The sequence below is a fragment of the Pterocles gutturalis genome, unplaced genomic scaffold, assembly GCF_000699245.1.
Source record: "Pterocles gutturalis isolate BGI_N339 unplaced genomic scaffold, ASM69924v1 scaffold30126, whole genome shotgun sequence".
NCBI classification, from domain to species: Eukaryota; Metazoa; Chordata; class Aves; order Pterocliformes; family Pteroclidae; genus Pterocles; species Pterocles gutturalis.
Genome location: NW_010098783.1, coordinates 27,161 through 51,796, shown reverse-complemented (window position 1 = coordinate 51,796; position 24,636 = coordinate 27,161). Strand labels below are relative to the sequence as shown.

The 24,636-nt window shown below is 36.8% G+C and overlaps 1 protein-coding gene across 1 annotated transcript; it reads right to left on the bottom strand.

Moving 5' to 3' along the window:
- Window positions 1-2,244: 2,244 nt before the first annotated feature.
- Window positions 2,245-23,892, bottom strand: LOC104462273 (myosin-IIIb-like; the record flags this gene model as incomplete). The annotated part of the gene is made up of 6 exons (XM_010074162.1): window positions 23,693-23,892; window positions 22,090-22,224; window positions 18,543-18,647; window positions 18,181-18,280; window positions 14,444-14,520; window positions 2,245-2,390 (listed from the first exon to the last, which is right to left on the bottom strand). Coding segments are annotated over exons 1-6 (710 nt in total), but the record flags the coding sequence as incomplete, so codon positions are not given.
- Window positions 23,893-24,636: the final 744 nt, after the last annotated feature.

Below are 24,636 nucleotides of genomic sequence, written 5' to 3'. Positions count from 1 at the left end.
GGACTAACCCATTACACACAGTCACACCATAACTGTGCAATAAGCTTTGGTGTCATTTGGTGTTAGTGTATTTATCAACAAATTGACTTAGGAACTCAAGAGCCTGGGTACATACACAAGGCTGGAGTTATATAAGGTTATATTGCTTCCCGACCTAGGAAACTACCTCCAGAATTAGAGCTGTGTACCTTAGTATTCAGCTCCACTGTACTCCAATATTAATGTGGTTTGAATGTCAAATTACAGCGTGAGATAATTTAGACAACTGCTAATCTCCTGCTAGTGGTGATTCTCCAGGTGAAAGCAAAGCCTAGCTAAACAAGATCTTTCTCGCTACATCCCTCAGGAGCAGTAAGCTCCAGACTTCACTTGAGAGCAGTGCTGTCACTATCCGTGAACCATGGGCAGTCAGCCGAGTGAGCACTTCCTCCATCTCACCAGATGTGCAGAATTATGTCTTGATTTAAGTGATGGGTGGAGCAGAGCCCGCTGTAGAGAAAGCTCAGGCAGGCAGCCTCCTACAGAAAGCAGGAGGCAGCAGTCTCTAGCAGTTACCACCCCTCAGCTGAGACAAGAATTCAAGCTGCATGAATACACTGCCTCTAGTTCACTCCACCCTAACCTGAGCTTTTTGATTGCAGGTATCAGCAGAGCAATTTTAAGACATGAAGATCCCTGTGCACAGAATAAATGCCTCTGGAGATGTGACAAGGGCTAGTCCCAGTTCAGAAACTTGTTGAGTCCAGAGTCTAACTGTAGTCTCACTGAGCCGAAAACTAGGGCTGAGAACTTTGGCTCAAATGCACAAAGGATGCAGAGAAAGTCCTGGGCAAGAAACTGAGAAGCAATAACAAAAATAGAAAAGAAAAAAGAAAAGGAACAGTAGGGATCCATTTCTTTCAACTGGATCTTACAATTAAGTCGTGGAGAGGGGAAATAGGGATTGACTGTACCTCTCCTCTTCTCATAAGGCAACTAAGGGTTACCAAATAAACCTAGCAAGTAGCACACAAAAGGAGAGAGGTCTTCCAATAAAATATAGCTAACCTGTAGGCTCGTTTACCTTTGTTTTGCTAAATCATACAAAGATGCAGCAGAAATTTGAAAGAGGTAAAATATAGACAGAAATTAAATCCGCTATGTGCCCTATTCTACGTATCTTCCTATTGCTTCCCGTTACATTTGGTATGACTTCTGTCCTTTTAAACTGTTTTGCATTATGATAAAATCTATAGATACTGCTTTAGTAATCTGAAGCCTTCCTTGCTGCCTTAATTTTCAGGACCTATTTTACACTTGTGCAAAGGCAACAAGGTGAACCACTGCTTCTGTATCAATAATTTTGGAAAGAGCGGTGGCAGTTCATGTCTGAGCTGGGTAGAAGGAAATAACTATATGACGCAGAACCCAGTGCAACTGCATCTGCATATAAATAGACTTAATCAGAAATGCAAATTGCAATCAGAAGAAATTTTAAAAGCCTATGATAACTGTGCAGATAACAAAAGGTCAAACACTTGTATTGCTGAAGGTTTTAAACTTATCAGTTAGTGACAATTTTTTCTTTAAGAGCAAAATGTGGAAAAGACAAGTATATGCCAGTCTAATCAATGATGGACAAAAAATATATAAAATTTCTTCTATTATTACAACTCTTCTGTTGTTAAACTCATATTTTACACTGTCAATCTCCTCTTAACTTATTCAGGAACACTCAACAAAACGAAAACAAAATTAAACCAAAAATAGACAGTATGAAATAATACAACTATACATAGAAAGAATTTCTATGCCTTTTTCATATCCATATATGACAATCCAAATATTCACATTTTAACATTCCTAGCATGACTACAGCATACCGAAACTGCCAGAGTGCTTCATAGCACTGTCAAAATTACGTGGTTTTCTTCCACAGTAAAACAAGCCTAAGACTCCAGAGAAATAACATTTTAAAATGTTATTCAACAGTTACAAATGTTGGCTTCTGCCTGTTTTGAAATAAATGTCTTCATCAATAGTACCTAAGAAAAGTGTTTTTGAAGGGAGGTACCTTGATACTATATGATTTTATATTCTAATATAAGAATAGAATAAATATGTAAGTCTTTATCATTTAAAGGCATTCTAAATATAAATTATTGTAGACGTCAGGATAAAAAAAAAAAGTATTCAAAGCACAAATGTTTACCAAATATTTCTTTGAACAAACTCGTGAGTGAAGAGAGCCATCTACTGCCATACCTTGGAATTTTAAAAAGGGTTTTCACTGGATGCATGTCAAATAAAGGAGGGTCTCCATCCCCCAGTTCAATAGCTGTTATTCCCAAGGACCATACGTCACATCGAGCATCATATGAGTAGTCATACTGCTGTTCACAAGCAATGACCTATCAGGAAAAAGCAGAGAAAACAATGCTTAACCTAATGTACAATTCATGCCAACCTAGTGTGACACGAAAGCGTTTGAGTCATGTCTAAAATCCTGTGTAGCTTTCAGATCTGTATCGCTGCCTGTATATCCCAGCTAGGAAAAACCCCAGAAAAATGTTACTGTAAATTAGAACTACTCTTAGGTTTTCTTTAAAAACAACCTCCATCTTTTTAAAAAATGCATTAAGCTTCACGGAATGCTTCAAAGAACATGACTCTACTAAATTCTGGTTTTGAAAATACTTCTTACAGAAAGCTATTACAATAGGAGAGAACCCTATTGATGTTATTCTTATTAACTTCTATGACTATTCATGAGGATAGACTGATTCGCACAGCTGGCTTTTAGATAAGAATATTCCATCAGTCATTCCTTCCTTTTTTATTTTTAAGTTTGCCTCTACTAGATTTGAGTATTTAAAAAAAAAATTAATTAACATACCATGGACATAAGAACTGGTTTACATCACAAACTTGACGCGTAACTCCAGCTAACCCATTTTTTGCATTCTAATCATACGCTAACTATTCATATAAGCTGGAAACAACTCTGCATCTAAATGTGAGATTCAACTCAAGTTTAAATTTAGCCCTTATCTTTGCAAAAGGATCAGAAAAAAATCTCAGCTTCATCGCCTTTTGTTCTATCATGATTTGGAATCCTGTCTCAAGTTTGTCTTCCCAAACCTCATCAATTAGACCAACTGCTTTGAAAATTTCCCAGATCCGCATATACTGCTGGTACTGGTTTCCATTACTTTTCTCATAGTTTTAAGTATTTTACTAGTTTGTACTTAAGATAAACAGAACTTCTGACAGCACGTCCTAGGGTGTCTGTATCTATGGTCTAGAAGAGTTTTTTGGGTTGTTTTTTTTTTTACTTCAGTAAAATTCCTGTGTTAGGGCTTCAATTTGGGACACTGCTTTGCAGAGACGCCAACATGCAAGTCAGCACGCCAGGTAGCTGCTGGCAGAGAGCCACTCACAATCTGCTGTAAGAAAACCTTTCCTGGAGAAGCTGCTAATTCCAGCTTAATCTCTTAGTTACTTTCTCCATAAACTGCACCTAACAGAGGTGTTCCTGCCTCTGGTAGAGACTCTATCCAACAGGCCCATAGGACCTGTCCACCTCTTACTCGGGGACTCATGACCCCATCACACAGCACTCATAATTTATTTTATCAGAAATCAGGGGTGTTGAACATACTAGTTAAAATAATACTGAAATGCATATCAATTTTTTTGGCAGTAAAGTTGGACATTAGTTAATTCCTTTGCTACATACTAATACTAAAACTAATGTTTTGACAAGTGTTGAGATCTCTCTTCCTCCTAAATTTTTCCAGGTTAGTATGACAAACGAATGTCTTTTCATACCCTACTGATAGTGGTATTTCCCCTTTATTGCTGTAATGTCAAAGAATCTTCTGATAGAGTATTGGACCCGTGTTTCTCAACTATTGTCTCAGGAACACTGGTGATCTGTAAGACGTGACAAAGTAGTCAGCAAAATGTCTGCAAACTATCTGAGAAAAACATACATACACACTCCCCTACACATCAACTGTCAAGTAAACAGCAGGGGGAAAAATGAAATTAAGCACTGCAAAAGAGGGTTCAGGGTTTTTTTTTTTCCTCATCTTGAAGAGGCAGAGTTTTGTTACCTAATGTGGTGTTTTTCAAAGTTGTCACAGGAGGATCATTTTCCCATCTCCCTTCTCTTCAACAGAACTACTTAAGTGAAAGCTCTGAAACGATGCACTCTTCAAAGAGTTCATTATAGCCTTGATCTCATCCCAGAGATCCCGCTATCTCTTGGAAAAGATGTTTTACTGTGCAGTAGATAGATTCAACACAACTCAAGCAGAGCGCTTTAAACCACCACCCTTATTTCAGAGGCCTATATGATGATTTTATTTCCTTCTACCACACCTTAGAGAGAAGGAAAGAAATAAAATTTGGTGTAAAAACTTGTAATAGAGTCAGTGTGGAGATCCGTCAGAGACATTTATATAGTATATTCTAAAGAGGCCAGACTTGGTGTTGGTTGGAATTTCCTTCATTGCAGTTTTGCTCAGAGATTGAAAGGGAAGCCTGTGTTTCCTGATCGTTTTTGTTTGTTTATACAGTTCCCCAAATCATCTGTACACTCAAGGACATTTCCTAAAAAAAAAAAAAAAAAAAAAAATTAAAAAAATTATGCAAGTCAGCTTCCAAGTCCATGACTCAGAAATTGCAAGTAGCTTATCTATATCTGACTAATTAAATGTTTTGTGTTCTCCTTCCTTTTTTAATACATGAAAAATATTTATCTGCTTGGTTAAAAAGCTGCTAGAGCCCATGTCCTGAAGTGACCACCTCAGAAGTTGCCTGGTTCTCATCAATTCGCTGAGTCCTTTGCAAATACTTGTCTATTTATTCTCAAACTTTATGACGCAGAGGAATCTATTTTCATTGTCAAGGGAAGAAAAGAAGGACCTGCTCAAGATCACACTGGACTTCATCAGCCGTGCCACAACATAGCTGGTCTCCCACATACAAAGACACCACCACTTTTTCCTCTATAAGCATGTCACAATTGCTTCTAACTACAGGCCAATGGCAAAATTTGCTGTGTATCTTAGTTTAACAAGGTACCCCGTCAGAGCACCAGAGGGTTTTGCACCATAACGGATGGGGAGAAGACAGTATACTACAACTGCTGTTTTAAAAAAGAAAAAAGTCTTTGAGCTTTTCTCAGATTCACAATGTATCACCTACCAAAGATAAATGAATGTATAATGCATCTTTGTATGTCTTCTGCTCCACAGCTAACAGCAACACCTCCAGCCAATAAAGTACAAGGCAGAAAAATGACACTATGGCAAAATACTGGCACTCTAACCAAGGGGAAATAAATACTACCAGATTCTCTTCCATTCTAACATCAGAGACTGCAGTGATTCTTTTTGAAAAATATTCCCCTTAATCAGCATTCTCTTTGTTTACAAAAACTCAGCCAGTGGACCGTGCAACCCTGTATGTTTTAGACAGTTAGCTTGACTATAGTAAGATCTGCCTCACAGAAAACATACAAAGTGTACTGCTCTTCTGATACTGAGTATGCAGCATCTATAGGAATTTAATGATCAATCTGGTTTGAAACAAATTTTCAGCTTCTGTGGGATTCATTACTAGAATCTTACCAATTTATGCACCACTTAGAGAAACACAAATGCCACTAATTTTAATTTTTAAAGCAACAATGCAATTTTACAGCTTTTCCATTGATGAAAGGTGCACATCAGCAGTTTGCTTTATATGTTGGCTAGCAGACAATACTCTGCCTTGAAATCTGAAGAAGAAAGAGTTCTCTCAGTCATAGTTTACAAGCTAAGTCCTTGGGAATACCCCAGTCCTGTTTTGCCTTAAAAACTACTGCAAGTCCCTGCAGAGCAAAAATCTCTAAAGGGGCAAATAAAAAAGGAAGAATGACATTGACTTATCTTTTATTATGTTTCTGACTCTATCGGGAAGCTCAGAGATTATACTTATTTTTTGGAAATATCTGTTCTTTTTCGTCAGAGCTCTGGAGCTAAGGGTGCCTCTCATCACTGCTGATGCCTGCTCTGCCCAGCGGGGCGTGAATACAGAGAGCCCAGAAGAAATGACCTGAAACTCAAGAAAATGCTACTTTCTTTCTCTACCTTGTTCAAAGACATCATCATATCTGTACCTATTGTATATCCAGCAAAATCCCCCCACTTGTACAAGCAAAAAAGAAGAGGTAGTTTGCTTTGCTGCAAACACTATGTTCATGCCAAAGCTTCAGGGGGTGATGTGGTTAATATTTAGATTTGTCAGTAAACAACACGGAAATAAGCACCGAGTCTTTCACTTCAGCATGGGCTGGTTACATGCACACAGTGCCCCAGGTTGCTAAGGAGACAGGCTGACACCTTTTGAATTAGTTGTAGTTCCATCATGATTTCATGCCCAGCCATACTGCCATAGGATGGAAAGCACCTGAATGCCACAGAGAGAAACAGACAACATGATGGTAGCTGACAACACCAATCGTGCCAAGGGTCACACTGGGACAGGGTGAGGTGGGGGGGGAATTCACTGGTCTGGCAAAGATGGCACACAAATAAATCAGTCACACTAACTGGAGGTAACTTAGAGAAGCCGGTGATTAGGTATTCTGTGTGATTTATCACTTCTACAGAAACACAACATTTCGCAGAAATACACAAGCTGATTCACACCCTGACAAGAGAATTTTATATTTAAGGATATAATTCTACTTGTTCTGAAATCAATGCAAAGATTTCTTTGACCTTCAGCAAGCCCATTAGTAGACCACAGGTGGATTTAAAAGAGGGAACACAGATAATAGAGAGAACTAGTTGTTATTTGTACAGTGGTCATACTGACTTCTGGGAAGAGAAGAAGCTATACATATGTTTAGCTGGAGCAAAACATATCAAACCTTTTAAAGTTTACCCAGAATTATTAGAAGTGAACTTACTTTCATTTTGCCTCAGGATATACAGTGCACGTACAAAGTAAAGCTGCAAGCATACACAAAACCAATAACAGCAATACAGATCTGCTACCTGGAGATGATTGCTACACAATTAGCACTGGTGACCCACCGGCAGAAAGGAGTCTGGAGTTAAAAAGGCTGATGCTCCTGAAGAAAGGCAGTGCTGTACTCAGCTGACGTAGCTAACTAAGCAGCTTATGAGGTGTGCGAGCACAACGTGGAAAAGCACTGTACATGTAAAATGAATGTGGCACAAAACTGTTACCCTTGCTGCAAGGAGAACAAAATTGCTAGCTGTGTGAGTCAAATGAAATAAACCAACTGAACTTCTGTGATCCACCTGACACTATGTAACCCAACTTAATTTATCTACATAGGAAATATAATATTAAATACTCTTCTAAATCCTATGCAGCACTGAAAAAAAAATGTCTTTCATGACAGCATTTAGCAGCACTGGGGATACTGAATTATCCAAATCAAAGTGATAGCTATCTATCTCTAACCCTTCCTTGCTTCCTCCCTCCCCTCAGGCACATTCACATAATTAAAACAGGAGCAATTTTGTGATTGAAATTGGTTCCATATTCCCCCATTTTCTTATTTGGATTTCAGTTCCTTACCTATGATCATCATACAAATTTTCCCATGGTGTATCACAAAGTGACTATGTTGTTAGAAATGTTACCAAAATAAAAAGTAACAAATATTTTAAATAATTCTTATGAGTAATTATCACTATTAATGTTGATTCAGTGCAAATTAATTATTTGAATTAATTATATGTCAAGTAGTCAATTGTGTTTTAACAGTTGTGAGTAATCAATTTTTATTTGTATTTTTAACTCACTCAGGAAATACTCCTGAGACCATTAGACTGCTCTGGTAGCAGGCTACATTTTTAGGGAAACATAGTACCTTTTACTAGACCAAATGATACAGTGAGGAAAAACAGATAAACTTTCAAGCACACAAATCTATTTTGCTTTATACCACGAGACCATCACAGCTTCAACACTACTGATACTGGTCATTGACACATTTTGTTTCTGACCCACAGATTTACTCCTGAGCAGCAAGGATACACACTACACACCTCACACAGGTTTGTAAATGGTGTTCCACAAAGAAACTGAAAACAAAGAGGCAACCCCAGCCTCATAAGTAAACACATTTCATGTAGGAATCTCAGTGCAGGGCAGTGTGGTACTAAAATTATTTTCTCTACTGCTCTTTGTTTTGTTTTTAAAATCTTTAAACATTCTACATGAAAGTTTTACAAATACTCTATAGCTGCTGTTAAGGTTAGAACAGAACAGAAGCATCTGCAACCCCTCCACATCCCCTCACAAGATTATGGCCATGTTATCATGGTAACTGAGGTTCCCTCCAGCTGCCACCTCCTTTTCAACCCCTCCTGCCATGCTAGCCCATGAGGAGGTCTGCTCTCCTGGAGGCAAAGGAGGAGGTGATGCACTCTGCCAGACCTTGCTCTGCTCGCTGGTGCTCTCCCGCTGTGCTCTCTGCCTCTCTTGTGTGCCATCTCCTTTAAAGAAACCATTGTACTCCAATTTCTGAATTCTTTCTGAATTTCACTGCTTTCCTTCTGGACTTCAAGCAACTTCAGCGTAACTCCTTACTATCATAGCTTGTTAAAGCTTGGGTTTGAGAGCCACAGAAAATTAAGAAAGCGAGGAGGAAAAAAAACAAAACCAGGGCTGAAGCTGCCATTTCTTTTTTTTTTTTTTTTTTTTTAATTAAATTCCTAAAAACTACGTTCCAAAAAAGATAACTTTGTTTAAATCATGCCAGTCAACTCTCAGAAGGTGGCATCTCAGAGTCACAGGCGTTTTAGTCATACATGACCATTTAGAGACCTAATTCTGTCCCACATTCTGCCACTGGCCTGCTGTAAGTCCTTAAGCAAGTCATTTCACTTCTGTGTCCCTCAGTTCTTCCACACAGTCTTCCCCTACCTATTTAGAGCAATGGTTACCAGTCTTCCCGCCCCTCGCCTTCCCACACTTACACTGCAGTAGTTCCCCTCCAGCACGCCCATATCTATTTACCACATGTACCACAGGACCGCACTCAAACCCAGTGCTGCGTTTCAAGATGACAGCTAATATTCCCTAAAAATAATTTCTAACACACTGCAGTGTCCCACTACTTTAACTTCCTGAAAGCAGGGATGTAATTTCAAAATGTATGTCAAGTACGCAATTCCTTTACACCCTAGGCTTAACATACTATCATCAAGATAGTAAACAACAATTGTTCAAATCACAATGTAACAAAAATCTTTGTTATGAATGATTTAACACTACCATTCTTTATCTTTACTGTTTATTTATGGCATTTATTATTTTTATCCACTAAATGTGTGGGATTTTCAGGTATTTCACTATTAATTAATCATGACGCCAGATGAACACAAATTCTGTAAAAGCAGTAGAAGTTTTCTCTATTCCCATCTGTGAAGTTTCTTCCTAAGGACAATCAGTTATTTTTTGTAAATTTCGTTTTCAATCTTATCTCATTTACTGTACTTCAAGAGGTAAAAAAGAACTGTAGTAAGAGCTAATTCAGTATTCTATCGTATAACTAGCTGTAAGAGAACAGTTATTACACCTTCATGGAAGATGCTATAAGGAAATATTTTCAAAATTTTCCTTATTAGAGAAGGTTCATAGTTCCTTAAGTTTCTTTATCACAAAATATGCATACTGTTTCACAGTAAACTTTTTAAATGGCTTTCAGGCAGAAAAATTAGTGCATATACATTCTTGAAATTTGTATCTTATTTATACTAAGTGGTGGATTCTTACAGTTCATTATGAATCAGCATTTACAAAATTCCATGCTTAGCTGGCATTTAAAAGTGAATATGAAAGCGAAAATGTGCATATCAGAACGGTTAATTTTAGCTAATAAGGAATTAAAGTGAAGAGACCTAAAGCTATTAAGAGGATGCTGACCTTGAGTCTCATGATGTAAGCAAAGGGCTGGCAAATAAGATAGGTTGAAGACTATATTCAATAGTTTCAGGGGAATGTATCACTGTACCTGTCTCCAGAGTTAATTAAAAACTTAAGCCCAAGTTGTTAATTTTCTACAATGTTTTTCCAACTCAGCATTTAACTACACACAAAATATATTTACACTGAAATATTTTTTTTGCTAATTTTTCATATCTCCAATACAGAGGTAAATGAGAGAACTCAGCCATAATCTACCAAAAGAATAATGTTTTTTTGACCAAATACTAAGGACTGAATACAGCCCTACAGTAAGTAGTGAGTATTGACTTCAGTGGAAAAGCTGCTCTTAGTCTTTGCAAAATTAGATTTTTCCCTTTATGTATTGTTCAACTAGACTAATACAAATGATTTTGGGGGCTTTGTTTTCACCAGTTTGGTTGATTGAGCAGAGACACAGCTTCATACTGAAACTGCAAATATTATTCATTGTTTCAGGATTAGACTTATTGCACACACATATGACCAGATTTAAAGTTTAAAAAAACACAAAGGAACATTGGAAAATGAAAGGCAAATTAAACTGGTCACCTATTGTTCCAACACTTCATAAATTTATTCTGATGCTCAGATGTACTGCATTTTATCCCAGAAAGTATGTCTTGATTCAGGAGGGGAAGGAAAACAATCTGTTGTCTCTAGGGCAGTCTTACTGATCATCACTTCATCTTAGCAGTATGGTTACAAATATCCAAAATACAGAGCTGACACAGCTTTAAAAAATGGTGTGACATCTGAAATCAATACCAAAACAGAGTCAAGATTTTACCTCCGGTTAACTCATTACAACAGAACTCTTTTGATACCTTTACAAATGTCTCAGCCTTTCCTACTGTCACGTGTCATATTGCAACACATGATCCTTCAAACTTCAGCTATGTTTTAAATATGTCCTTTTAAAACATACGTATGTATGCACCATTGTCATTTTTAGCATTTATCAGTAAAATATAGCAGCATACTCCCTGTGGTTTTAAATTACCTTCAGCATCTCTCCATTTCTGTCTGACTTCAAGTATCTTTTTATATTTCTATTTCTCTTCTTAAAACTAGATTTGGGCCAAAGAAAATATGTACAGATTCCAACAGATCTTGTTTCAAGGGTCAAGTTTCCAGCTAGATCATGATAATATAATTATATCCGGGAAAAAGGAAAACTGCAATTCTATTTGAACTAGATTTTGTTCAGTTCTGCACTGAAGGTTGAAAAAAAGACACGTTAAGGTTTACAACTAGATATGTAATGGCAGTTCAGTTCAAAAGTTTCAAATCTGATTCCTCCTGACAGCATTCAACACCATTTATTTCAGCATAATAGAAGAAGATTTTAGGTAACATGTTTGGCAACAGGCAGCTTTAAACATCCACCACAGTTAAACTATCTTGCCTTATTTCTCTTTTTTTTTGGCATGCCTGTATTCAGTGTTCCAGTTTCGAAATGTCTATGTTTGTAAGTATGAGACAATACTAATTGGGTTAAACAGCAATGATTGATTTTCAGTGAGTCTACTTTAAAGCTGCTCTCAAAGTGACTCATCCTTCTGTTCCTCTGTTTCTTCCACACAGAATAGTTTTTCCCTGTATTTTCATTTTTCAGCAAAATTTTAGTTAATCCCATGCTCTGCTCAAAACAAATGCTCAAAGACAAATCTTTTTGATTTGTCCTGTTGCTGCTAAACAAGGCCCACAGTCATAAGACTGTGACTCTGTTTAAGTCACTCAAAACTGTTAAGCTGCTTGCTTTTTGTGTTGACCAGTAAGAACACTAAGCTGAACAGAACACCTCACACGACCCTCAGTCACTGCTATTTTCCTATGAACTTTTGCTATTGCAAGTACCATGCCTTATGATTATAAACTTAATCTTAAAATACGATTGTTTTCCTCATTACACAGACTGTTCCTGATCCAGGCTGGTCTAGTAAGTCTAGTTTCCATATTTGTCTCCTGCTTATATTCAGTTATTCCTGTCTGTCAGCTTGAATAATCTTGCATCATTCTTCTCCAGCTTTTATTTTCCCGGGGTCTACCCTGGAAAATATTCCCTGTCAGCTTAATTTCACAAGGTTCATTTTTCTGAAACACTCTTGTAGTATCTTCCTCCAAAACAAGCTTTTTCATCTCCCCTCCACCTCCCCTTCAGATTAAATCCATCTTTCTCACCCTTAGATAAAACGAGGTCCTGATTGCCTTATGTCTTGACTGAGGTTCGTATGTTTTAGACACGATAGTAAAAGTCCATTTAAAAAAAAAAAATCTTAGTCTTCATGCTTTCTGTTTCTCTGATTCATAACATTTCGTTCCTGTTCTGTTATTTTATGGTATTTTTGGGTTTGACATAGATTCCATCCTATGTCAAAACCTGTGGGCAGCAAGATTTTTGCAACTGTTAGAGGCTTTTCTAGTTTTTACTACCTCACCACAGTCTCACCTAGAAAACACTGTTTGTAATAAGCTGCTACTCAAGCAGAGATTTTTCATTTTATTGCAGTCCTAATCTTTCATCTTTTACATAAAAATTTGTCTGAACATTTTAAAAATACCAGAAAGATGCCCCCAGAAGTCAGTTAAAATACGTCATTCATATGAACACAAAGAAAGCAACTGTACTGAGCTGAGCGCGACTGTTATGCAACTTGCCATTTAAAAGCCATTTCAACAAAAACATAATGGGTATCTGAGCATCGCAGCTGTTTTTCAGATTGGTACATTGATGAAGCCTGATCAGTGTGGCTCACACAGGCATGTATATGTGGTATGATTTACTATGCTTATGGTACTGGGTTAGTTATTTTGACAATTTTTTTTTTAAAACAGGAAGCATTCAAAGCTACTTCTGTTCCTGTTTTCATGTGCTATGCACAGAACATACTCTGGTCACACGTGTGTTGTACTTTCCGGTCAAAATTTTTCACATCAAAATCTCTGCTTATTTCTTTGACTTTTTAGCCCAAAAATGAATATTTTCAAACAGGATGAGAAAATAAATTCGGTATGATTACTGCCTGTGATGGCAATTATTCAAGCAAAACAGTTCTGTAAAAATAACTTCTAATAATCTGAGTTCAATAAAATATTTCATAATATGTCCATTATTGTCTAAAGGAGTATTTTATAAAGGTTTCAGAATGTCTTCAACCAAGGTGATTCCATAAATAATGCTTGCACAGTGGTTTCTAAGGTATCTTGTGTCTCCTTTGTGACGTAAACTGGTTGTTATGGAGATGGTAAAATATCAACCATTCTTTTTGACACTGTGCAAGATCAATTTTGGATCCGTTACAGCAGCTTCTTTTCTCTGCTCAGCTATAATCAGCCTTCCTTAGCAACAGAAATAGATGTATAAAAATATAAAATGTTTTAAAACAAAGGTTTGCATGATACTTTTAACTGTTTGACATACAGAAATAGACCTGTGGGCATTTGTAACAGATGCAAATTCCATCCCAAATTCCCCCAAATTCAAATAAGCCTAATGGCCTTCAAAAGAAATTAGGCTAATAATGTTATTAAGGTTTAACTTACAAATAAACCGATCACTCCCTTTTCATTCCCTATTTTTTTAATTTCATAATCTCTACCTTACAAAAGTATTTGTTGTTTCTTAAAGCAGGGATAGCAAAGATTAACATAGTTCACCTCAAATTTAGGTAAAGTACATAAGGGACTTCTGTTCAATAGTGTGTTAATACTTCCTAGAGCTCCATAAAATAGAAGGAAAAGGGTTATGTCTGGGGAGCAGCATGCAAAAAACATGGTCTAAGATACTTGGCTAGGCTGCCTGAAGATTATTTTTCTACACTTTTAATCTATGCTAGTCCACGTGTCTAAGTGTGTAGGTCCCCAGTCAATGATTAAGGTTAAAGAACACATAGCTGAGTCAGGGTTTTGCAGAGTCCTACAAGACAGGAATGTGGGAATTCACAGAATCACAGAATGTTAGAGATTGGAAGGGACCTCGAAAGATCATCTAGTCCAATCCCCCTGCCGGAGCAGGACACCTAGATCAGATCACACAGGAACGCATCCAGGCGGGCTTTGAATGTCTCCAGAGAAGGAGACTCCACAACCTCTCTGGGCAGCCTGTTCCAGTGCTGCTCCTCCTTCTCCTCCCAGTCTGTATTTAGAGGCACAGACAAGCACACCAAAACATACAGTATTTGATTGGAAAGTCATAAAATTTTCAAGGAGACCCTCAATTATTTGCAGATTATCTGTACTTTTACAGAAACGTTACAGAGAAGAAAGCAATGAAGATTATTAGAAATCCATTTTGTATGCTCTAACAGTACAATCATTTTACTGAACAGGGGCCTAGATGTAAAGTAGGAACACAACCACAGGGGAGGGAAGAAAAGATCCCCTTTTCTTCTGCTTTGTGGAAGTGGTAACAAAGTGTGCATTGCAATGAATGGAGACAACCCAGACAGGAATGTTTGCCTACCTCAGGTGCCATCCAAAAGGGTGTTCCCACTGACGTGTTTCTACGCAGCCGTGTGCTGGTGAGCTGGGCTGAAACACCTGCAATAAAATAGATCCAGAAAACTTGGCTTCACATTCACTCTGTCATTTCAATCAGTTTATTTCAAGTATGAGGAAAACAAACCTCAAGCCTGGGAATACAGATGAAGAATGCCTGGCCAAAGTAGGTGCAGCATTTGAATTCTTTGTATGATTAATTTCAGCTTGCTGCTTTCTTTCAGAATTGCTGAGAGGTTTTTGTGAACAATCCTCAGTTTGAAGTATTTTCATTCAAACTCAAAAATTCAGTTGGCACCTAAATATCACAGGCTTCTTTCTGCTGTTTTCATGAGTATAAACAGGAACTATTCAAATTACAACTTGACTTTAAAACTACTGTTTCAGAAATTTACTCCCTGAACACTGCTGGCAGGAAACTTGTTCCCTGGAGTATTTGCAGAGGCTTCTGTTCAACAAAACATTTACGCACTTGCTTAAATCTTTCCCAATTGAGAAAAGCACAGAGGCTCAAGCTCACACTGCAGCTTGTACTTACGGAGTTCAGCACATGCTTAAAACAAAGCCTGTGCTCCAGTGCTTAGCTGACTGGGGCTGTACTACTGAAGCACAGCTGTAAAAAGGGAGAAAGAACTACAGTGAAATCAAACAATGCTAACAAATCAGAACGAGCATTCATAGCAAATCTGTGCTCTGGTCAACATGTAATTGAATTGTAGAGTTGAGGAGTGTTCCAATAAGCTGACACAAAACCAATATTGACTTTAAAAATATTTCACCTTAACATTGTTTAAAAACAAACAAAAATCACAGTGGTCTGCTCCTATGGCATTACCCAGAGACGAAAATGGGCAGAAACACATATAATACACATTGCCTGATGCCAATAAACGAGAAATTTGGACTCAATCCGTAAGTTAAAGAATTTGATTGCTGGCTCCAAGATTCAATTCTGTATTTATTTTTCATTTTTCAGTGTGATGGCAAGCCTTCAGTGATTTCCTGAGTACCGCTGTGAAACAGTGAATGGCTAGGACCTATGCCTCTGTGCATTTAACTCTGATCTCTCTTCAGCTAGCTCAATTTGTGGCTGCTATCTACAGACACCCCAAAAACATGCAGAATACCAAAGAGCTGAGAGAGGGAGACAGCAGGAGACAGTAAGTGAGCATGAGCACAAATGAATGATAAGTTGCAGACATTCTGGGTCAATTTAGACTATGCCGAACATTTATTCAAATATATCATGCTGTCGAGAACAGTCATGGAAGAAATATGCATTACACTGAAAAAAGCAAGTTGTAAAGTCATGCAATAAAGGCAAAAAAAAAAAAGGGCTCAATTTAGGATATCTGTGTAATCCTCTCTTTGACCTACTATGCATATGCACAGCCTTGAATATGAAGTAACTTTTTTTTCCTTCAAGATTCTGTCTCATTCTGTGAACAGAATGGATAGTGTGCAATGAATAGGTAGTCATTTAGTATTTTTTTATCCCCATCAATTTGAGTTCTAGCTATTTAGTATATCCAACCCTATATTAAATTTAAAATTATTATTTTCTTTTCCTTTTGATGTTTCCCTCCTTCCTCATCAAGCAATAAATCTCCTTAACGTTCCTGAAAAATGGGAGAGGATTATTAGTTCCAGGGATTAACCTAAAAATATCCAGAGCATCCACTGTTTTTGGGTACTTTATCTCAGATCTTTCAATTTCCAGGCACTCCACATGCCTCAAGGAGAGCTGTAATAGTTCTCAGCTGCAGTTCAAGAACACTTAGCTCTTCTGCAAAGGAGGACAAGATGTTCCAAACTGGCTATTGGGAAAATGAGGAACAGAGTGGCCACTTCTAAGTTTGATGCAAGTGACCTGCCAACATCACAGAGGAACACTGGCAGAAGCAAGAACAGTCTCCAATTTGAAGTCATTCAACTGTCTGAACAGCGAGTTCCTTCTTTTCCTGAACTCCTTGCATTTTTCACTATATACCTTCCACTTTCTGCAACATACAAGACAAACAGTTCTACAAACAATTAACACCTGTGACTCAGTCTTAATTCATTCCCAGAGTCCCTTCTGTGACTACGGCAGTGGGCTAGAGGAGAAAAACAGCAACCTCATGAAAGCTCGGTGCCTGATGCTTCTTTAATTAGGAAGCACACAGACATGTGGCCATTTGTTGGTGTTTCCTAACCCTTAAGCGTTAGGAAACACTCAAGATTTAACTCATGTCTTTTTCTGAGGTAGTTATATTTGTTGCAATGTTCTAGTGTTACTGGTGTAGCTGGAAAAGTAGAAAAAAAACCCCTAACCCTAAATGTGGAGTCATACAGACACACAGGACAGGGGTTGGGATTCTCACTTTCCTTGAATGTGCCTCTTGGAGTAGCAGCACATTGATCTGCCTTTGGAAGCCAGAGCTCCAAGCTGAGCTTGTGTTGCACCTAAGGCCTTTGATACATCTGATAGAAACGTTTTGCTTTGGGGAGAAAAGCCAACTTTTCCTAGAATGGAGTAGTTACAAACAAAGTTCATACTGCCAAAATTCTCCTAAATGAGAAGGGATCTTTCTCCCTTATATTAGGTTAGGGACTCACTCAAAGTTTTTCATCACACCATGCTTCTCCCAGCACTATTTTAATAGTTGCCTTTACCATTCAACAGAATTTCTGTCCCTAGAAGATACTAAAGAGTCTTCTCTTTCCCAACTTACTTTAGCATCTTCAATAGATTTTTATGTTAAATTTATAATACCATGACAACATCAGTACTAAATATTCTTTCCACTGCATCAATCTAGTATTTTTGGATTTTTTAAAAAAGATTACTATACACAGACTTTTTTAGCACACCATTTTACACTTGTCTCCTCTGGTGAACATTTGTCTTTACCTTCATGCACTGCTAACATCTGTTATTCACACAATTCTCAATAAAGATTACATTATGCATTATATAGTTTCATTAGTAAATAATATTACGAATAACCTGTTTTTGATACCTTTAATAAAATTGTCCATTCCATTGCATACATATCTGAGGGACTACAGCATTTCCTTATTTTTCTAAGAGCACATTTAAAGGCAAAAGAAATTGCTGAACTGAGTTAAATTCTACTGCCAAGTCCCTTTGCCTATCCATCTATCTGTCTGTCTGTCTCTCTCTCTCTCTCTCCCCGTTTCTTATGATGTTTCCAGACTGGCAATCCTCAAATCTAACAGCAATAATCACAAATTAAATGGATGTTGGGTTTTGGACCCAGGGGACCATTTTACCTTCTGCTCAGAGGGAAAAAACATGCTTAAGGCTAGAAAAAGCCATTTCAGAGAGAAGAATGCTTCCTTTTCATATGCAAAAGACAGAATATCTAAATTTAAATTAGGAGGACAACTGCCCTGAAACTGACATTCCTTGTGAAATGCAAAAGAGCTCTGTAAATAAAATGGTGCCTTCAGAACTATTTTTAATTATTAAATTACTATATTTGAGCTTCTAGGGAAAAAAGTTTATTACTGATTTTTGGTTAGAATTTTTAAACTTGCTGTATCAGGTTCCTTTTCCATTTTTTCTTCTTAAAATAATTCTGAGTATCCTTCCAAAAAAGTCTCTCACTATGGCATTCTGCTTTCCCAGGGGAAAGTAAACAGATGCCTTTGGCTAAACTGCATGTATCAGGAAAACAAATGGGAAGTGGTCATTACCAAAGTCAACGAGCTTGACTCCACCTTCTGTTGTCAGGAGAATGTTGTTCCCTTTCACATCACGATGAATGATCCGGTTATTGTGTAAATGCTGAAGGCCCTATATACCAGCAGTAATAAAAATAAGTTTACTCCCTTATTTAAAAACATTTACCCTACTATTAGGGAATGTAATGAAGACAATCTGCACATACTCTACAGAAACATCTGTCCATCGGATTACATGCTTGATATAACCCCTGCTGCTATAATAGCCCACATAATATTGTCAACATTACCATAGTTTATAAACGGAAAATGTATGTATGAGATGAGTAAATTGCACCCTCTGCTGTCATTACAAGCCCAACCAACATCCTTACCAAGAGAGCACCATATAAGATGTACGAGATGATAGCTTCATCCAACCGTTGGCCACACTTCAGCAGCCCTTTGACAAGCTCTGTGACAGAACCTCCATTACACAGCTGTGAAAGGGGGAGTTGCAAGGTAGGAAAAATCAAGACAAGTCCTCGGTTACTCAGTATACTTGTTCAGGCTGTGAACAATTACTGTGTGAAACTGCTCTACAACACAAGTCTGGGAACAACTAGATTTTTAGCTTGTCATTATTTATGTTGTCACCCCACCTTAGAACATACCCTATTAACTATGTTAATAATAAATCACAGCAACCTGGGTGAAGTGAAAACCGAAGATTATAATGTGTAATTTATAAAATGTAACTAAAAATTAAAATATTATGAACAGGGTTGTATCTTGTTAAAAGAGGATTTATAAGTCAAATTTACATTATTTGAGTATTTTCACAATAATACATGCATTGGCTTTTTGAAAATCTACTTTCGTGCAAAGAAAAGGCCAGACAGAAAAGACTGATGTTCTTGATAACTGGGAGGCAACAAATTACAGTCATTTTAAACTTTCACTCCATCAATGCTCCTGCTGGCGGGCAATATAGACAGAAGATACATCTCTATAGTCAGATTTGATGGCATGTGCTCCTGAGATGAAACATTCTGATCCACAAAAGCAACTTCTTGAAAGCATTTCCCATTAATGGGTTGCCATACATCAAAAGAGGAGGAGAAAAAGTAAAACTAGAATCCTTGTAAATATGTTTTCTCCTACACCATTAGTTTAGTGTCTATGCCCTTCTAAGCAGCTATTCCCCTCTTTCCTTTTTCCTCTTTCTCTATTCTTTTTTTACCTTAATACTCACAATTGTTTGACAAAACAAGGGAAAAAAAAGGATAATTGATTGCCTTTCTTCCATTGAGTTCTCTAGACCTGTTTTTGTGGCCAGCACCCTTACCAACGCTTCTGCCATATAGGAATCGCATACATTTCAACACACATTCGTTTTACAGTATCAGTATTAAATTTAAAATACTACAGCATAAATCAGGAGAGTGGTATGAAAACAGAAGTTCTACAAATTCTCAAGTTTTGCATCTCTCAAATAACATTTACCAATTGTGTATCAGTTCAATCACTAAATTCAGTGATATGTTGATATTTTCCTTCATTTATTACTAACTTCCCCTTGCATAAAAAAATTTCACTAGACTGAAAGTTTTAGCTCATGGAAAAGACCAGATCACATGATAAACAAGACATCCTTTATACAAATAAGCTCCTGAAACAAAATTTCATCAATTAAGACATTGATGAGTTCTGCAGGAATTTGACTTTACTTTTTAATTTATTAGTATGGAATATTTTTTTTTAATCAATTGGGTGGCAGCATTCAGCTCAATAATCACTCATCAGATATATTTACAGGAGAACTTCATCATCTTGTGAGAGAAAGCGCATGTTCTTCTTTCCATGCTTAACCATTCACTGACAAGCCATTAAGTTGAAGATTTTTATTTATTGCTTTCATTGCTCTAAATGTTCTACTGAGACAGGCTGTACTAAACTCTAGCCTGCAAATAAAATATAGAAAAGTATGCCCTCACTTAAAAAAAAAAAAAACAAAACCCAAGCTGGTTGTGACCGAAAAATTATAGAGAATGACAGCTGTTTGGTAGCATACGTTAAATGAATGACTGACTCTGAAAATAAATATATCCCACAAAGAGTACTGCAGCTATCAGTGACAACTGTTCTTGACAGCCAGCAAAGATCTGAACTTGTAAACTTCATTACCACTTTTGTACCTAATGGTAATACCTTATGGACTGATGCAGATTTAGCTGGAAAAGTAGGGAAGCTTGCTTTACAGTTGTCTGTGCTACACCTATCTGAGAAATACAAAATGCTTATCTCTAGAATTCCTTATGTAGTAAATTGCACCATCATAAAAACATTTAACATGTCCACTTTTTATACCCTTCCTCATCATAGGCATTTATCAAAGTAAGGTCCTGCCTGCAGTGAGTAAACATGCCAAAATTGTGCCCAAAGGAAAAAAAAAAATCCACTTTTTAATTACAAATTTTGGAAGTCATACATCCAATGAATTCAACAAATCAACAAAGATTCAGGGATGAAGGTCTGAGTACTTTGTATATGCCCTTTTACTGAAAAAGTGTCATTAATTTATAATATTAAAAGTAACTGCTATGCATACATAAATTTGTATGTAAATTCAAAGGCAAGAAGTAGTGTACCTTATCTGGTAAATTTATCCATATAAGGAAAACACAATATTTTAAATGTCAAATTTCTTTAGAACTTTGGATAACGTGTACCAAAACACACTTGAAATTAACGTACTTATTTGATAAGGTCTGTACAAGCACCTAGCTTTGTCTCAAATTCTAAATTCAATTTTGTTACATAGAATATGTCATGATTTTACTTTACAAAATTGTGTTACATGGAATGTAACACATGTGATGCATCTGTCAGATACATTAGACTTGTATTAAAAAAGTAAACACATTGGAAACCAAGCCCAAACTCAACACAAAGCCAGCAGGCATACAGTGAAAAGACCAAAACAAAAATACTAATACTTCTTTTTTTAATAGTTACTGAAATTTAAGATGAAACATCAAAAAAATTTCATTCAAGCTACATAATTCTGCAGTACCTAGAACTTTGATGTATTGTTGGTATTCCACAACTTAAAGTGGAAATAAAGATCCCCGTATTCTGATTCCAGTCATCATTCAAGAGCAGGGAGTGGAATTTCTAACATGATCATTAATATCTACAGTGATGAGTAACTAAAAAGTGAATGCTAACTTTTACCAGTCTAGTTATAACAGAGAGAAATGTTTTAATGGTCTGTTACTGCTCAGTGTGTACAAAGCTCTGTATCAATTAAGGCTAGAAAACATCTAGAATAAATCTTAATCTTACAACAAACATTGTCAGTCTCTTAACTGACAACAAGACCACCAAAATACTGATTGCCACTGAACAAGAAGAGTTAGTAGAAGGCATCCCTTTTGTAAGGTTTTCAACAACAACCAGCCTCTAGTTTTAAATTACCATAAAACAGACTTTCCCACTACATTTTCTCTGTTCACTTTTGCAACAGGCAGCACACTGGTTAGCTGTCCTCCATGCTAGTACTTCAGTATCTTTTCCATACCCCTCAAGTGCTTGAGCTCTCCATAAGTTTAGAGGAATGTCCTATCTAATGTTTCCTCCAACATGAAAAAAATCAAGCTGTTTTTAGGCAAACCATTCTTATCAAGAGGATTCGCTTGCTTTGGAGGCAGAATGTAGCAACTTGAATAGAAATAAAATGCAAGGACAAACCCTATTACACAAACTTGAAGTGTGGCTGTGATATTCAACAGGAACTACCACACATCATCTATCACCAGTTCTTTGATTAATGGCCCCAATCAGAGAATCATGAAAGCCTGTGACTCTTCTAGCAATAAAATCCAGAAACCCCAAAAATATTTGCTAGTTTATATGTAATTTTATCAAAATGTTTTCTACCTCAAGTACCAGCCAGAGCTGTCCTCCCACGTATTGATCTGCTTTGTAAAACATCCCATAAAATCTAACAACATTGGGATGATTGGGAAGAAACTGCAAAATATTATATTCTGCTTCAATTTCTTCATCTACATCCTAAATAAAAAACACAAACAAACAGAACATATAAACATAGTAAGTCCGTGCAAATCAAGAACAAACTCTTATGGATAAAAAGAACCATTTTTAAATTAGTTTGTACTTTTAAATTATTTTACTTTAATGCAGCTGAAAGTACTCACACAATACTGTAAATTTAATCCACACCAAATCATGCCACTTTTGCTTTTTTACATATCAAAATGTGAAGTCTTCAAGGATTCTTTCAGTGCACAATGTACTTAACCAGAAAAGTAAAAATTATACTTAACTTTGGTCAGTTGTCTAAATAAGAAATTTACTCCTATTATTTTCTAACTCATTTTTAAACATACATGTTTTTTAATGTGTAAGCTAAAAGTAGAGACATGAACCTTTGATTCATTTTTTTTCTATGCTTATCAGATGGGACCAAACAGAATAATTTCACAAAACCTCAAAGGGGATATGAGTATAAGCAAAGGCATCCTTATGAGGAAAAGACATACACCAGAAGCAAATACAGAGAGACAAAACAAAACTCGTGAAATAAGAAAATGCTACTAAATATTTGTTAATGAAAGAATTCAGTGTCAATTACAAAACAGTGTTTAATATCAGCACACAGGCCACAACTCAGAACAGTGCTTAAGCACTGAATCTTTCGTTGTTCCTGCACAGACAGTGCCTGTTAGAAAATGTAAGCTCCTACATGCATTTTCCTTTTTTTTGCATTTTGCTAAAAAGGATATAATCTTATTTATTACTTTATTTATATTTATACAAGAGAAAATGAAGATGAATTTCAGTAGTGGTAGATGACAGAAATGTAACTTTTTTAGTAAATATTTTAGCCCAACTGTTGTGACCAAGCTCCAGTTTGATCCAACCTGAGCAGCCACCAATTAAACCTTCCATTGAAAACTAGGGCCTTGGTTCTCAAGGGAAGCTAGGCATTTACTACCCGCTAAAACTAGAGCTGGCACAGAACTACCTCTGGCAATTTGGGCTGTGCTCTTCTTCCGTTTTTGCCTTAACTATTGCCTTGCAGTATTATCCACTTATGAAAGATAACTATAAAATACCTTAAAGTTCACAGTACTTCTGTGATGGGAAAAATAATTCTTTTAGTGAGTACACAAAATAAAATAAGAACATTAAGATTAACAGCATCTTGTATTTTCCCTGCGCCTTCTTATCGTATGCATGCTCCAAGCACAGATATATAAATTTGTACCAGAAGAATTACATAAACCTAAAAGAGCAACTAGGCAAATGCTGTCCTAAAATAACACACAAGATGATGAAATTGTAAGTTGCAGCTTCCAGGTGCTGGTACCAAACTCCTTCTGTCAATGCATTCTACAAAATTGTTCCCTTCAGGACACTTTCATTATCTTACACATTGGATTTACACTTCAACTCCAAGAATTCTTTTAAACTAAAAAACTAAAGATGAAGTTACAGTTTAATATTTTTTACTTACACTGATAGGATCCAGAATCTTTACTGCTGCCAGACTCCCATCTTTCTTATTGGCAACCTTATAGACTTTACCGTAAGTGCCTTTCCCAATAGTCTCTATAATTTCCCAGGTATCTGAAGGATCGGCTAATGATTCCAGTCCAATCATACTGGAATTATATTGAAACAATCCATACAATGGCTTCCTGGAAAACAAAGCAGACACACATACAGTGGAAGCCTTAAGTAACTCTGTACTAGAAAAAGGTGTCTTATGATAAAGAAATCAAATGTTGCCCCAATTTGAGAAGAAATACAGAGAGAATCACAAATGAAAATCAGACAGAAAGCTCACTAAATGAAGGAACGTAGAAAAACAAAACAAAACAAAACAAAACACTGGGGAATGCGTCTCTCTGCTTTGCTGTATGTATTATTTCCTTCAAACATTGTTCCAGACACTGCATCGTTCTGAACACATTTTAACAAGTTCTGACAAAATCTGATCCCTCCCTCTACTGCACACTTTTTCAATGGACATTTTACACAATTGGTTTAACATAGTTCATGAACTGAGGCCCTATTTCTTGTGCATTAAAAAGCAATGACATGCTTTAAGATATTTTTTTGTCTAACGCTCCCTTGACACTTGCCAGACAGGCATTCAGTAGGTATAACACCTCGTTGTATCTGATATATCTACAATGGGGCCATGTACAAACAGTTTAAAAAAAAGTTAAAACTGGGCTAGCTGATATAATAAAATACAAATCAATTTGATAATAGGCAACAGGTACACCACTGGGGTGACATTCATCACTGGAGATGTTTCTCAACAATTGCACTTGTCTCTATCTCTGTATTTCAGTCAGAGTGTGTTATGGTCAGCTACAGTGGCTGACTGCACCTCCACCTTCAGGAGATCTCCCACTCAGGGGAGTAGTTTCCCCAAACACTCCTGAGTGA